Below are 15,816 nucleotides of genomic sequence, written 5' to 3'. Positions count from 1 at the left end.
GTGTTCCAGTGTTTTGCTCAGGATAACTCCAAATGACCTTTGAAACCAATTCAGAAGATTTATTATAATCTAACCTAGATTTATTATAATCTAACCTACAAGCAATCCATTTTCTTTCCAAGTTGAAAGTTCAGAATTTATGACAATAAGAAGTAATGTGGCAGATGCTCATGACATACCCTTGGCAAATATCTAAACCAAATAATTGTTTAACCTTCAAACCACACCATCTGATTTCAGTTCCTCCAGGAGAACCACTTGAAGGAGATCATTGTTATATCTCTTATACCACAACCGTGTTGACCTGAGAACATCAAATAAAGCACTGCTTTTTTTTAAGCTAAGACTGAACAAATCTGGAGGAAGATGATAACTGATGTCACCAAAGCTTAGAGACTGCCCAGACCAAATGAATCCTTTAGTTCTTTAACTGACAGATGACAGATGTCTGCTTCTGTGCTTGCTTGCTTGCTATGCCATGGCCATTCATGGTTTGAATTCATGGCCATAAGGAGGAGCGAGGGAAGATGACAGATCCTTTCTGGAGGACAGGATAGCCAGATCTTCAGAATGTGAACTCACCAATGAGCTTCTCTATGATCTGTTATATTTATTTATTTCGTAAAATGTATATATTGATTGATTGTCGAAAAACCTCAAGGCAGTTGACAAAAAAGGGAAAACAATAAAATTATCACTAAATTATATATTTTTTACAAATGTAGTATAAAACATACAAAAGGTTAAAACTGCAGTAAAGTAAACAAAAACAAATTAAAATTCCTACAAACTTTCTAAACATCTGAGTAGGCTTCTCTAACCATCCACAGTTGGTAAAAGGCAATTCTAGCCACAGAGGCTATGTGAGCGTCCCATGACAGAGCTGGATGCAGAAGCAACACCCAAACTCCAGGCCATAGCTGTCAACTTTTCCCTTTTCTTGCGAGGAATCCTATTCGGAATAAGGGAATTTCCCTTAAAAGGGGGAAAACGTTGACAGCTATGCTCCAGGCCTGCTCCTTCATGGGGAGTGTTCCAATGGACATGACAACTACTTATCCACAGTGCCTCTGTCTTGCCAGGATTCAAGCTCAGCTTGATTTTATCCATCCATTTCATCACAGTATCCAGAAAATTGCCCAGATTCAGATCTTATGGAGATCTTATGGAAAATTGCACGGCTTCTCCAGATTCAGATCTTATGGAGAAGTAGAGCTGAGTGTCATCGGCATACTAACAGCACCCGACCTTGAAAATCCTAATGTGGATTGATATTAAATAGCACTGGAAATAAGATCCATTCCAGCACCCCATAACATAGCCCCCAAGGGGCTCAAAAACAGTATCAGTGCTATTCTCCGGGACTAGGTCTTGAAGACAGAATTGGAGCCACTGTAATACAGTGCCCCCAATCCAGGAGGATACCATGATTGATGGTATCAATATAATTGGTATCACATTGAAATAAATGATGGAGCTGCATTGGGCAATCCGCACGTAATAACACAGTGCCCATTTCTGATTTGCACTGGAGCTCCGCTGAAGTTATTTAATTTAACTCAAAAATAAATGCAGTAAGCAAGCAGGAGCAAACTTTTTGCACTGCAACATCCCCCTTAGTACGCAGCAGAGGCAGCACATATGTACCAATACATGAAGGATGGGTGGTGTGCAAGGATGCAGTGGCGTAGCGTGGGGGGTGCAGGGGGGGCCGGCTGCACCGGGCGCAACATCTGGGGGTTAGGGTTAGGGGGCGCAAATCCACGGGTTAGGGGGCACAAATCCACGGGTTAGGGGGCGCAAATCCACGGGTTAGGGGGTGCAAATTACTTGCCTTGCCCCGGGTGCTGACAACCCATGCTACGCCACTGCAAGGATGGTCACTTCATCCAGCAGGCAGCCAAGTCCAGTGACAGGGGGATTCGGCAGAGGGGCATCAGAGAAGGGCTTCTTTGCAGGACTCTAAGAGCTGCCTGCAGACCGCAATCTTCAAATTACTGAATTCTGAATTTTTTAAAAAAAGCGTACAAGCACCCTCTTTTTAATTAATGTTTCAGAGGTAGAGACAAATAAATATATCCATCTTGTTCCCCTCATCTTCTTCTTTTTCCCACTCTTAAAATCAGTTGTCCACATTGCCACATACGTTTCAAAGAAAATGTCTGCACGAAAAATTACCAGCATTTTAGTGTGAATCTGTCCTAAAATGCATACTTTCATATGCAGTTGCCCCAGCTATAATGCATTTTCATGACCATGTGATTTTAGATGTGCACTTTACCCTGACATGGATTTTTATACGCATTACTTGGCTGCAGAACTGCCCTGAAAAATCCTGAGAAGGGTGACTTTCCAAAGATGGCTTTTTTTCGGCTCAAATCTTGCTTTACAAAATGTGGTTTAGGTGTGCTTGCCTTTACATGCAAACTGAATGGAACATCTCCCTCAACCCTAGTTGGAGGTTTCACTTGATGAATTGCTATGGCCTCCAAGACCTACAGATACTGGAAGCTTGCAGTTTGATTAACAAAACCATTGGAGCAGCTCGAATGTTTTTTCTGTTTTCATGCCTTTTCATTCTTACTGACAGAAAATTTCAACCTGTGGGTTACTGCCGACCTCAACAAATATTCCCATTTGTTTGCAACAACAAAAGACTGGGAGGGTTGCTTTAGATTAGAATCTGCGTTCTGGATCTGCACACACGCATATAAATACCCAGTTGCCTTACTGGAACTATCTCTTTTACTGGGACTGGATGTACAGTTGAATAACTGCCTCCACCATGAAGACAGTAGGTGTATTTGTGGTGCTCTCGCTGGCTCTTTCTTTCCTCTCAGGTAAGCACCTTTTGGTAGATCAGAAGTTGCATTTCAGGCCCACACAATGGGTGCAAAAACATCTCTCATTCATCGACTGAAAAGAGGGAGAGAAATCAATGGGATTGGACATTGTTATGCAATCTTCAATGGGATTGCAAGCCAGAAATCACTGGATTGTGTCTACTGGCTCCCTAGAATCTTCTTAAAAGCCTATGGTTGAGCCTTGGCAATGTAAATCGTGTTAGGAGTGGGGATTATGAAATGGGATGAATACTCCATCTCCCATCAAGAGTTTATAAAATTTAGATGTGACAATTTCTTTTCACCCGTAGAGAGAAAACTAGCTGTGAGGGACAATGATTTTGAGAGAATGGGATTCTTTCCACCTACCTTTCTCTGCCATTCACTTTTTTTGGGGGGGGGGTAATAATTTTATTAGTTTTCAATTGCAATCCAATAATAGCCTCAGTATAACAATATAATTTGGTATTTGAACTTTCTCTGCCATTACTAATGGTCATCTCCAGGGACACCTTTTCGTTTTAAAAAAAGAATGGGGAAATGTTGCAGAAAACTCTGTGCAATGTAAACTTTAGCCCACAAATGTGACTTTTCCTTCTTTCCTGCTTCATCCTATTTAGTGCTAACATCCCCCTAGCCTATTATGTGCCACGTGATGCCCCTTTTGTGTTAGCTAATGGCACCAGAAGCCGATAAAGACATTCTGATTTGGAAGCACTATTTGTCAGTTACTTTGCACCCTTTCCTTTACAACATGAAAACACACTACTAGGCCAGAGAAAAATGTGATCTGCCTGGGACAATGGTAATACAAAAAACAAACAAAACCAAAGTTAGTTTTGCCATTCCCTTTTGCCTTAGGCTGTGATCGCGAATAGAATTAAAGCCCACAGAAGACAGTGTAGTATACTGTGCTTAGGATCTTAATACAAAATACTCTGGCAGAAGTGCAGGCATATTCATTCATTCATTCATTCATTCAAAAGCATTAACTCACTTAATATTTTAAAAAACTCCAAGCAATTATACAAGCTGCTACAATTCTGCAAAAGTGTAAAACAGATGTGGCAGCACACGGTGCAGGGTGCAGAAATAATATTTTTTCAGGAAACTTCAGCTACCTTTACAGTGAAATCTTTTCCATATCTACTCAGAAGGAAGTTTGACTGAGCTCAGGGGGGCTTATTCTCCTTCATTTATAAGATTGCAGACTTGGTAATTAACAACTTGAACTCAGTTTCCTTCAATGACTGCTTTGATCTTAACTGTGTATTTTTTTGTGTTCATGTGTGATTTTTTTATCTTAGGTGTTGACAGTGACAGTGGAAGTGAGGTGCGTTCCTTTTCCCTTTTATTGTGCTTTACATGTTTTGTGGCAGTTGTATGCATGACTTGGGTTGTATGCAGACCAGGGTTCTTTACAAGGCTTCTCAACAAGCCCTGCTCCCAGTGCTCCTCCAGTCAGTAGCATAGCATGGGGTGGGGCACAGCAGCAGTTGCCCCAGACACAAAATTTGTTAGGGGCGCATCATTTCAACACTTGGTGCTGCCTCAATACGGCTACGGGTTTCTGTTGTAAACAGCTTCTCCATGCGAGCCAGGAAGTGACCTCTCCAGACAATGACTCTTCTTTTCTTATTATATATCTATAATTTTCTCCAAAACCCTAAACGTGCTTGGATGAATTTATTATAGCTCAAATGGGGGAAGAGGTAGGAGGATGAGGGAATATCTCACAGATATTAGCACAGAACAAAGAGCTGCACACACTGAAAAAATAATAGTTCATGTTTCTGACACTCATGCTTAGTACAGAGGTTCATTTCACTGTGATATCTTTGTAGAAATTGTGAGTGGAAACAACATGAAGGTGCATTATATTACGGAAAGCTGCTTGCAAAAACTGAAGGGAAAAATGGTCTATTGTGAAAAATTTGCATGAAAATGAAAAAATATATATATTGTGAGGATAAACCCGTAAATTGATGCAGAAATGTGGATTACTTAATTTAAGTTTGGGGGAAAATGAGACAGGAACTGAAATGAGCAAATATGTATATGCCTAGTCCTCCTAATTCACAGATGTATAAAATGAGGCAGCTCTCTTCTGTGGTGGCCTCTGTCCTGGACCACCAAGTAGAACCACCGAAAACCAGCCTGCAACAAAGGCACATCAAACTGTTCCATTGAATCATACATATCTTGCCATGGAAGAGCTAGGCAATATTGCTGAACATCATAGTTATGTATAAATGGAAAGGATCAGATACAACCCTTGTTTTTCCCAGAGGCTCCAGATTTAACAGGGGTCAGCAAACTTTTTCAGCAGGGGGCCAGTCCACTGTCCCTCAGACCTTGTGGGGGGCTGGACTATATTGGGGGGGGTGAACGAATTCCTATGCCTCACAAATAACCCAGAGATGCATTTTAAATAAAAGGACACATTCTACTCATGTAAAAACATGCTGATTCCCGTCCGCGGGCCAGATTGAGAAAGTGATTGGGCCGCATCCAGTTCCCAGGCCTTAGTTTGCCTACCCGTGCTCCAGAAGATGAAAGAATGAAGCTGCTAGGATAAAAAAAAGATCAGCTGATGAAATATTTCTTTTACAGGTCAATTGTGAAAGATATCTAAGGGTTCCAAGACCTGGTGGTGTAACACTAGCTTGCCCAAGCATCTTTCTCCAAATCTGTGGCACAGATGGCAGAACTTATACCAGTGAATGCAAGATTTGCCAACACAACCTGTAAGTGTGATAGATATATAGAATGCTCATCTTTGGGTAACAAAGAATATGGAGGAGGAATAATAAAATGCAATAAAATTGCCTCCTCTCTTTTTATCCCCTTCTGGACTGCATGGTGGCAGAATGTACGGTATACTGGAAGACTTAAGAGGGTTCAGCAGGGTAAAAATGATAGGGTATAGCAGGAGACAACATTGTGAAATCCTAGAGGAAACATTGGAAGCAGATTATTCATGGGTAAACTGAGAAACAACATGATAATGTCTTAGGATCAGAAAATAAATATATATTGCTGCCTTACTTGCCCCAGGCTAGGCAAAAGATTGATTAGGATCTACTGATGGATCTCTGAGTGACTTGTAATACATCAATAAGGATTTGGAGTCCCAATTGTTTAGCAATAGAACAACACAAATGCTCCCCCTGTTCTTAGACTTCTCGAAGACGAGGAAAGCTTGGGGAGGGGAATACTAGGAGTGGATTTCTGTGAAACAGGACTGCTTCCCCCACATACACTGTTTTACACTTGGTTCTCATAGGTGTAGGATGTATTTAAAAAAGAAAGTACAACACTACCTCACCCCACCACAGCATTCATATGTAAAGTCTTTTTCTACCAGCAGAATGTAAAAAAATGTGTTTACTTGTTGAGTTCTCTTGTTTTTTCAGAGAAGCTGACGACAATGTTGGCAGGATGCATTATGGAGCTTGCAAGAGGGTAAGCAAAAATGTTTAAAAGATTATAAAAATAAAAAAATTCAAAATGGCTGCTTTATCATGATGGTAGAATTACCATTTTGTGAATTCAAAGAGAAGACTTCTTTGATTTGTACAGAGCAAAGTTTCAGCAAGTGTAATTAACACACTCCATACTTTCTTCCTTGCATCTTTTGTTATATAAAAAACCCAGTGCAATCCATCTAGATAGCTCTGGTAGAAAAACCTTTCTCTTCTACCAGTGAAATGAAGAAAGTGACTAATGATGAGCTTTTCTTTCTTTCTTTGCAGAAATAACGAGGAGACTCTTACCTTCCAGCATTTCAGAGAATGTTAAGTGCTGATTGATCATCCAGGAATCATATAATCATATAACAATGAATGGGACTTCCTAGTCTAATCTCTCTGCTACATCTCAGGACCATTCACCCACCAGACCCTCATAGATCAACTATGCAAGCAGCAATAATGAAAGAAGACTAGAATCCAAGGATTTGTGTGTCATCTTACATCTGTATATGGGGGCTTTTCAGACTCTCAACCAACGACAGTCTCCCCAGCTCCCCAAAAAGATGATTGAAGGTCATTATAATCTCATTAGGGTATAAAAATCTACTTCCAGAAAAGACCATCAGGAATGTCATGTACACACATAAAAATGCTTTGCGTACACATGCTGACCTCTTTGGATCCTAGTCAAAGGTACTTGTTCAAAATATTGGTTTCCAAATGCTAACTTGTGTACTTTCTGATCATCCAACATTACAATTTGAGTCGTATTTAATAGTGTCTTTCCAATGACAGAAGGCTCTTTAACCCAGTAGAGGCTTCCATCAGCAAAACAGGAAATGAATGCCAATTTTTTTAACCTCCCACCTCACCCTACAACTCCCATCACAATCACACTCTCACACAAGTATCTGCTCCAGGAGGTTAGGAGAGGTAGCAAAAAGGCTGCAAGGTGGAGTCTGAATCTTAAAATATCTCCTCCCCTCCCATTCCACAATGTTGGATCAAAGAGTCTCCCATCAGCAGAGGAACAACATTGGATACGCACCTTTACATTTTGTTTTGTGTGAACAATGATCTCATATTCAGATTTTGCTCCAAGATTTTGCTACTGATCTGCTGTCATTTACAGATAACCCACAATATTACCTTAATGATTTTTGACAGTTCTTTACTTTCCCCTATGTTTGCTCATTCCATAATAAAATTTCTTGAAGCAAATTCAATGGCTGTTTTTCATGAATCTGGTTGTATTTCAGAAGTTATTACCCCAGATGGGTCATAACTTCTTTTGATTAATTAGCAATTGATTATATTGAGCTTCATGAAGAAAGGTGATTTGTAACCCCATCAAATCCACAACATGAATTAAGGAAAGGACTCGGGGAAATTATTCAAATAGGACACCTGAAAGCCACTGAAAATGAGGGAAGGGAATCATTGGATAAGCTACAGGCTCAGACCCCTTTCACCCCGAAACATATCCTATAATCCAATTTTTCCCATGGTGATCACAGTCATTCCATCATTGGCTTCAGCTTTTCTGTTTGCATGCTGAACCTCCCAGTTCTAACCTTTTCAACACATGCAGGCAATATGAAACATTTTAGGCCTTAGTGTGTGTGGCACACATGGACCCTGCCCAAGCTGAACACTGCTTGTTAGCTGTGTGTGCTTGGGCTTCACAATCTGCTTGTTTCTGGAGTCCCAGGTAACCCAGGTAAACAAGGAATTTGAATGAGCCACATGTGGGCTTCCATGCATGACTGGCAGACTGTTTTGGCAAGGTGGGCATAGGTGAAGAAGAAGATACAGGTTAACTCCAAAGGTGTCTGAAATTCACTGCTCTCCATTTTTAGGAGAACCACCAGCATTATCAGATCCTTAGAGATGTTGTTTCCAGCGACCTCTTTTTTCCAGCCTGACTCCAGAAACCTAATGCATAGCTTGCCCCTCTCCCCACTGGCCAAGAGGTTGGGGGGTGGGGAGAAGATCTATTCTTTCTGCATTGCTGGCTTACTCACAAAGGTAGCAGAGATAAATTAAATTTCTTCCTACGTAATAAGCTGATAGGAATGATTTTTTCAATATTATTTTAAAGATTTCTCCTCACAAAAACAAATGTGATCTATACTCTTCCTTGTCCCTGTAAATTTAACTTCATTCCAAGGTGACTCTTGGAAGAACAAAGGTTTAACTGGTATTTGACAAATACATAATCTCATTTTATTTATACAGTTTATTAATGAACCATTTTGTAGACTTTGGCACCAGAGAGCTGGCATACGGACCGGTTGGTTCAGGTGTGTTTCCTTTGCGTGTTCCCATCATTGTTTATGCTGTGTAATTCCTTTGTATTTCAGGCTAGGCTGCCTCTGTATCCTTAGAGCTACTGTGCTTTTCAACTGGAGGAAAACATGACAGCTTCCAGAATCAATCACCATGCAGCAAATTCTTTCCCACACACGTTCACAAACACACCCCTATGGTCAGCCACGTTTTTCCCCCAGCCTCCACCCATTTCCATAAAGTCAACACTTTCTTACCCTTCCTCCTGCTCCTTCACATAAGAGCTTCTGCCAATATTGTTATGAATTTGGAGTGTTAAGCTGGTTGCCAGATTCCCCGAATCCCTGAATCTAGCAAGTGCTAAAAACTAATCAAGCTAGCTTTTAATGAGCCATTAAAAGGGATCAAGGGGTTTGGTGGGAAATGGCAGGTGGGTGGGGCCTCTCCCTCAACTCACAAATAATGAGAAGGATAAAAGCTGGGGTTGAGAGTTTTGGGGGACTGTGAAACCGAGAAACCAAGCAGTTTTGCAATTACAATGGATATAGAACTCTCGCCAACAAATTCGTTTTGAAACAAAACAAAAACAAAAAACAACCCCCTGGACTTCTTGCAGTATAGAAAATGATGAAAAATACATGGGAAAGTGTGAAATAACCAGTGCATTTTTTTCTAGAAATGTAGTTAATGAAGGGGACGCGGGTGGCGCTGTGGGTAAAAGCCTCAGCGCCTAGGGCTTGCCGATCGAAAGGTCGGCGGTTCGAATCCCCGCAGCGGGGTGCGCTCCCGTTGCTCGGTCCCAGCGCCTGCCAACCTAGCAGTTCGAAAGCACCCCCAGGTGCAAGTAGATAAATAGGGACCGCTTTCTAGCGGGAAGGTAAACGGCGTTTTCGTGTGCAGCTCTGGCTCGCCAGAGCAGCGATGTCACGCTGGCCACGTGACCTGGAAGTGTCTTCGGACAGCGCTGGCCCCTGGCCTCTTGAGTGAGATGGGCGCACAACCCCAGAGTCTGGCAAGACTGGCCCGTACGGGCAGGGGTACCTTTACCTTTAGTTAATGAAGAGTGCTGGGAACTGTATCTCTTTGAGGGATTAACTATGCTTTCCCAGGATTCCTTGGGGGAAGCCATGTATGGTACCATAGGAGCCAACTCCTAGGGGCCGATAAAATATTGGAGGGGCCAGGGCCCCCCCAATATTTCATTCAAGTTGGCACCCCTTTATGGTGCAGATGTGACTTGTGCAGGATGAATGCTCAGCAAAAAAAAAGTCACCTGGAAGTAACCTATCAATTGTTTTTCTTGAGAAACTGTTACAAGCTGTCTGGCTGGCCATTGTACGGGCCAGCCATTTGCTAACAAGCTGGGCACATCTGCCGTGTTAATAACAATCTCCTGGGGCAGTGCATATGTGGACACTTTTTTAAACGCCTACATCAAAATCTGAAGGTTTCCTAAGCCAATAGCAACATGAGGGAGAAGATTTGGTGTGCAAAACAAACCAATGCATATACGCGTGTGTGCATGCATGTGACTAAAGTGTTTGAAACACTTGTGGTGAGTGGAGTACTCACAAGGATTCATCTGGAACCCAAATTCTCAACCTGATCAAGGCAAAAACACTGGGCTTTAGCCAGGATTCATCCAAGGGCTTGTGCTTGCAGAATGTGGCCTCCCGCTCCTCCTGCACACCCTCTGCACCTGTGAAACTTGCCAGGGGGTAGGTTGGGGGGCCCCCTGCAAAGTGTGCAGGGGGAAAGAGGAGGGATCATTTTGTCTGTTAGGTTCACTAACACACACATATGTGTGTGTGTGTGTGTGTGTGTGTGTGTGTGTGTGTGTACACATATATATCACCTTGATCCAGCAGCAGCACCCACCATCTTTAAGATTTGCCCTCCAGATGAAGCTTCTTTGTGCGAAAGAAAGAAAGAAAGAAAGAAAGAAAGAAAGAAGGAAGGAAGGAAGACAAACAGGTGCAATCTTGCAGATCTGGGATCCCACATGTAACACCACCTGATTGACCAAACTTTCAGAAGCTATGCATACTTTTGCCATGTGCATCTTTTGCCAAGAATGTTGCAGCTCATGGTGCAATGATGACATTGCTTTTGCAAGTCACAAGAAAAGAGGTACAAACAAAAGGGTTTTACAAATGATGAGACCCTTTTGACCACAGGGCAATACGAAAGAACAGCTTTGCCAACATCTTAGTACGGGGGGGAGGGGGAGGAAAAGCCTTATTGGTTCAGCATGTAAGATATAAAAAAGATATGGTAAAGGTTGTCCTAGGAAGCAATCCAAGCACACTATATACATCAAACACACTTATTCTATCCAATAGTTTTGAAACCACAGGTGTGAAAAGCATGCACCGAGAAAGCAAGATCTGATTGACAGGAGAAAACAAACCATGAATTAGTGGCATATTGGATTTACGTTGTTTGAGGCAATTTGCTTCTGAATACAAGTTACTGGGGAGAAAGCAATTGCTGTTGCCCTCAGGTCCTGCTTACAGGCTTCCATAGGCATCTGTAGGTACACTGTGAGAACAGCTGGGACAGATAGGCCACAGGGACAATCCAACAGGCCTATTCTTATGTATTGCCCCAGCATATTCTCCTCATTTTTCCTTGGAGATTCTATCTGAAGGTGCATATTCATTCTACTGAGAGCACAGTGGTATGCAAAGATCTTGCAAAACAACTGATACTTTTCAAAAGAAGGAAAATGCAACCAGCATGCTCCAGAAATACAGATCAGATGAGTCTTTTTTACAGTTGTAAGGCAGTCTGTAAACATGAATTCTGCCTCATCTCCTTCCCAACCATCCCAGCACCTCTCTCCATCCCACATGCCTTTGCTTATTAGTCACCCATGAATAGTCCACACCAACATGGCATCTCCATCCAGCATACTAGCAGTGGTGTTGCAACGGGGGGGGGGGGGTGTTAGTATCTGTTTTGCCACTGAGCAGCTGCTTGGAGTCACAGGACTCTGTTTGCATTCCAGAGACCGCGGGCAGTCCGCGGGCAGGTAGGGTCTCAACCTGCGTACCAGATGGAGTTGGTAGACAGCTGCCCTGGACACAGAATTGATTTCAGGAAAGGCCCTGAAATCCCTAAACACAGTATTCTCAGTCTCATGGGAGAAGGGAGACGGATGTGACGTACTGGTTTCTCTGTTTCCTTTGTTCCTTTGTTTCAGTTGCTCTCTGCTTTCACAGAGAGAGGATGTATATTTCTTTGCTGTCTGCGTAGTAAGAAATAAAGCATAGCGATGTAGCCATAAATCTCATCACTTCCGTGTGCTGCTTTGATTCTCTTCAGAATCAGAACGTGCCTGGAAGCCTCATCAAAGGCTCAGGTCATTAATTCTTCATCGGAGGTGATTTCGAAGGCTTGGCCGGAAGATCAGCTTTATCAGCTTGGCCAAGTGGAGATTCTGACAGGCGGCTCACCCTGGGTTCCACATCCGGGAGGGTGACAAGAAGGCTCCTACAGGGTGCTTGCCCTGCCACCCCAGCCCGGGCAGGGTGGTGCGAGCAGCCATCGCACCGCCTCAGCCGCATGTGTACGGGCCAGCCGCAAACTGCTATGTACAGGGCATGTGCGGTGTCACTACGTACAGCACATGCGTCATACGTAGTGACATTGCACATGCGCCCAATGTAGCGACACCCCGCCCTGGGTGTCACAACGCCTTCATTCGCCCCTGCATACTAGCAGCTCTCTAGTCAATTTCCCTCTAGGTTTGTGTTTGTTTTAGGTTATACCTCTTGACAGGGCTCTTCTTCTCAAAACCCTCTCCAGTTTTGAACAGTACAAATGGTATGTCCAGAGCCTGTAAATGTTGAGGTGTGTGCATATGAGCCCATGGGCAGAAGTGGAAACTAGTACAGTACATGGTAGCTGGAAGTGGGGCCTGTGGGTATGATCTCAATAGTTCCTCCATGCCTCCTTTTTTGATCCCATTTCAACATCTACACACAGCTACTTCATTTGTGGCATTGAAAATAAACACTTCTCAAGGAACCAAGTACCAAGTATCCAGCTCACTTTTTAAAGTGGAACAGTTGTGTGTGTTTTTTAATTAAAAAAAGTTCCAATAAACAAAAAGCAGAGTTGTTGATTGGCATGAAGAATGGGGCTCTATTTACTTCTGAAGCAGTGAAATTATATCATTCATCTCTGGAAACCAAAGCAATGGATTGTTATAAAGTGAACTAAGAATGTTATTGTATTTTAGCTCATTTTTATTCAATTTCTTTCTGTGTTTAAGATTTTATCTTTGCTATGTCTTATGGTTTAGAAAGTAAACTACCAAGCTGGTTACCAAATGTCTCTTGCATAAACCTGGATTGCGCACTGAAAGGAAAGTATGAAAGTTGGTACAGGACACCACAGTCCTTTGTAATAATACATTTCCAAATTCTTGAAACTGGGAGATTTCATCATCAAGGCCACTGATACTTCTTTATATGCATGGGAGAGAGGTTAGATCTCACATGAGAAGCCTCTGCTGCTTGGAAGAGAACTAAGAGGTCAACAGATCCAAACCCACCAGCACAACCATGAAGCCAGGCAGCTTTTTCCTTCTCACTTTGATGGTCTTCTTTTTGTACTCAGGTGAGTCATATTTCATATTGTAAAGGTTCCCCTTCTGGGGAGATTTGCATTTTGAGGCTCCCATTATATGTTCCATCTCAGAAAGAAACATAATGATGCATGGTTGTTTTTGAGGTTGCTTCCTCGTGCTACTACTACTACTACTAATTTATTTATACCCCGCCCATCTGGCTGGGCTTCCCCAGCCACTCTAGGTGGCTTCCAACAAAATATTAAAATACAGTAATGCATCAAACATTAAAAGCTTCCCTAAAGAGGGCTGCCTTCAGATGTCTTCTAAAAGTCTGATAGTTGTTGTTCTCTTTGTCATCTGGTGGGAGGGTGTTCCACAGGGCAGGTGCCACTACCGAGAAGGCCTTCTGCCTGGTTCCCTGTAACTTGGCTTCTCGCAGGGAGGGAACCACCAGAAGGCCCTCGGCACTGGACCTCAGTTTCTGGGGAGAACGATGGGGGTGGAGCCACTCCTTCAGATATACTGGACCAAGGCCGTTTAAGGCTTTAAAGGTCAGCACCAACACTTTGAATTGTGCTCAGAAACGTACTGGGAGCCAATGTAGGTCTTTCAAGACTGATGTTATGTGGTCTCGGTGGCGGCTCCCAGTCACCAGTCTTGCTGCCGCATTCTGGATTAGTTGTAGTTTCCAGGTCACCTTCATAGGTAGCCCCACATAGAGCACATTGCAGTAGTCCAAGCGAGAGATAACCAGAGCATGCACCACTTTGGCAAGACAGTCCACGGGCAGGTAGGGTCTCAACCTGCGTACCAGATGGAGCTGGTAGACAGCTGCCCTGGACACAGAATTGATTTCAGGAAAGGTGCCTGAAATCCCTAAACACAGTATTCTCAGTCATACAAACAAATAATAAATAAATATGGATTGACTTTATAATGTTTATGTTCTTGGTGTTTTGGTTCTAGGTGCTGCCACTGAAGCAATAAATGAACGAGTGAGTGCTAGTTATCTATTTTTATGCTATTTCTCTTTAGTTATTTAGAGTTAAGCTTTGTGATACTGCAGTCCTCATGGATTTTTATTTTATTTTGATAAAGAGTTAAAAAATACAGGTAATGCGCATACATAACACAAAGCAATCACTAAAAGAATAAAGACACATTGCATTGGTCACAGCTTTTAAAACAAAGGAAGTGTTTAAGCGACTTGTGTTCTACTCTGTTATAATTTTTGCGGGTGCAGCTAAAGGCAGTTAACAAATAATTGAATAATAATTGGAGTTAAAGTGTATTAGCTAAAACAGGCTTCCTCAGCCTCGGCCCTCCGATGTTTAGAGACTACAATTCCCATCATCCCTGACCACTGGTCCTGCTAGCTAGGGATCATGTGAGTTGTAGGCCAAAAACATCTGGAGGGCCAAGGTTGAGGAAGTCTGAGCTAAAACATGAAATAAGATGCAAAGAAACTTACAAATGTCACATTGGTCACTATGGAATTCCCCTTGCAGTCTAAATGTCAAGAAGGGAATAATTCAACAGTGTCATTTACCGGTAATTTTTCTGCAGGAATATTGTCGTGGGTATCCCAAAGGAGCATGCACCAAGGAGTTTAATCCCCACTGTGGCTCTGATGGCATCACCTATGACAACAAGTGTCTTTTCTGCAATGCATATATGTGAGTATACATTTCACTTATAAAGTACAAATTGAAAAGAGTGAGCAGAGCTACTTTGTAGGCAGCTCAAAATTTGTAAAATATTTGAAGGAAATGCTACAATTAATAAATCCCTGGTGTGGCAATAATACAGTTATTGCAAAGGTAATAATGACCTAATACAGGTGTTGCCCTAATTGTGGATTTTGGAAGTGTCAACTCAATTGGGAAAAAAAATTACATAAAATGTCATTTTTAAAAGGAGAATATTTCACAAAGTGGTGCTGCAGCAAATATATACAGCAATAATTAACTTGCCTTATTTAGCTATCATGGTGCCAGGTGGGGGGTGGTATTTCAGGTTAGTTCACATTTTAATGCAAAATTACCTAATTTACATTTCACAAACCAATATGAAAATGGAAACAAAGCTATCCTTTAAAATTCACATCTGTAAATTTTGTGATGCAGGTTTCCAGCTTAAGAAAACTGCAAAAATGTGTAAATTGGGAAAACAATACAAAGTTTTGAGGGGGCAGGAGTTTGCACAAAAATGCTCTCAATTTTTATGAATGTCACAGATTGATTCAGTAATATGAGGCACTAGATTTAAGACTTCAGAAATAAGAAAATAAGAGAAACCCAAACTGACATATTGGTCCATCTCTACTCATCATTGTATCATTTCTGTTTATGGAGTAATGATGAAGCATGCATCTTTTGGATTATCTCACTGAGTTCCTGGTTTTGTCTTTCCTTCATCAGTGCAAGTGGAAGCGTATTGAGACTGAAGCACCTTGGAAAATGCTAAAGACTAAGGAACATCTATTGAGGGACATGTCCCTTTCTCTTCATGCCGCACTCATACCATCACCACAAAGAAATATATTCTTCCTTCTGCTTATACTTTGCATTGCCAGCTAGTGAATATCTTGCAGGATCTTAATTTGATTAATCAGTAAATAAGCTAAGCAGCA

General features: G+C 42.0%; 2 protein-coding genes across 2 annotated transcripts; both read left to right on the top strand.

The window, feature by feature from the left end:
* Nucleotides 1-2,730: 2,730 nt before the first annotated feature.
* Nucleotides 2,731-7,523, top strand: LOC309364259 (trypsin inhibitor ClTI-1-like). Its single transcript, XM_081901166.1, has 5 exons — nt 2,731-2,840; nt 4,151-4,176; nt 5,457-5,590; nt 6,260-6,308; nt 6,599-7,523. Exons 1-5 carry the CDS (start codon nt 2,786-2,788, stop codon nt 6,602-6,604), a joined length of 270 nt encoding a protein of 89 aa, XP_081757292.1. The 5' UTR covers nt 2,731-2,785; the 3' UTR covers nt 6,605-7,523.
* A 5,498-nt stretch (nt 7,524-13,021) lies between these two features.
* LOC309361696 (ovomucoid-like) lies at nt 13,022-15,816 on the top strand. Its single transcript, XM_081896784.1, has 4 exons — nt 13,022-13,231; nt 14,151-14,179; nt 14,751-14,860; nt 15,605-15,816. Exons 1-4 carry the CDS (start codon nt 13,177-13,179, stop codon nt 15,648-15,650), a joined length of 240 nt encoding a protein of 79 aa, XP_081752910.1. The 5' UTR covers nt 13,022-13,176; the 3' UTR covers nt 15,651-15,816.

This window comes from Podarcis melisellensis, assembly GCF_964234715.1.
Source record: "Podarcis melisellensis genome assembly, chromosome: 2".
NCBI lineage: Eukaryota > Metazoa > Chordata > Lepidosauria > Squamata > Lacertidae > Podarcis > Podarcis melisellensis.
This window is presented reverse-complemented; position numbering and strand designations above follow the sequence as displayed.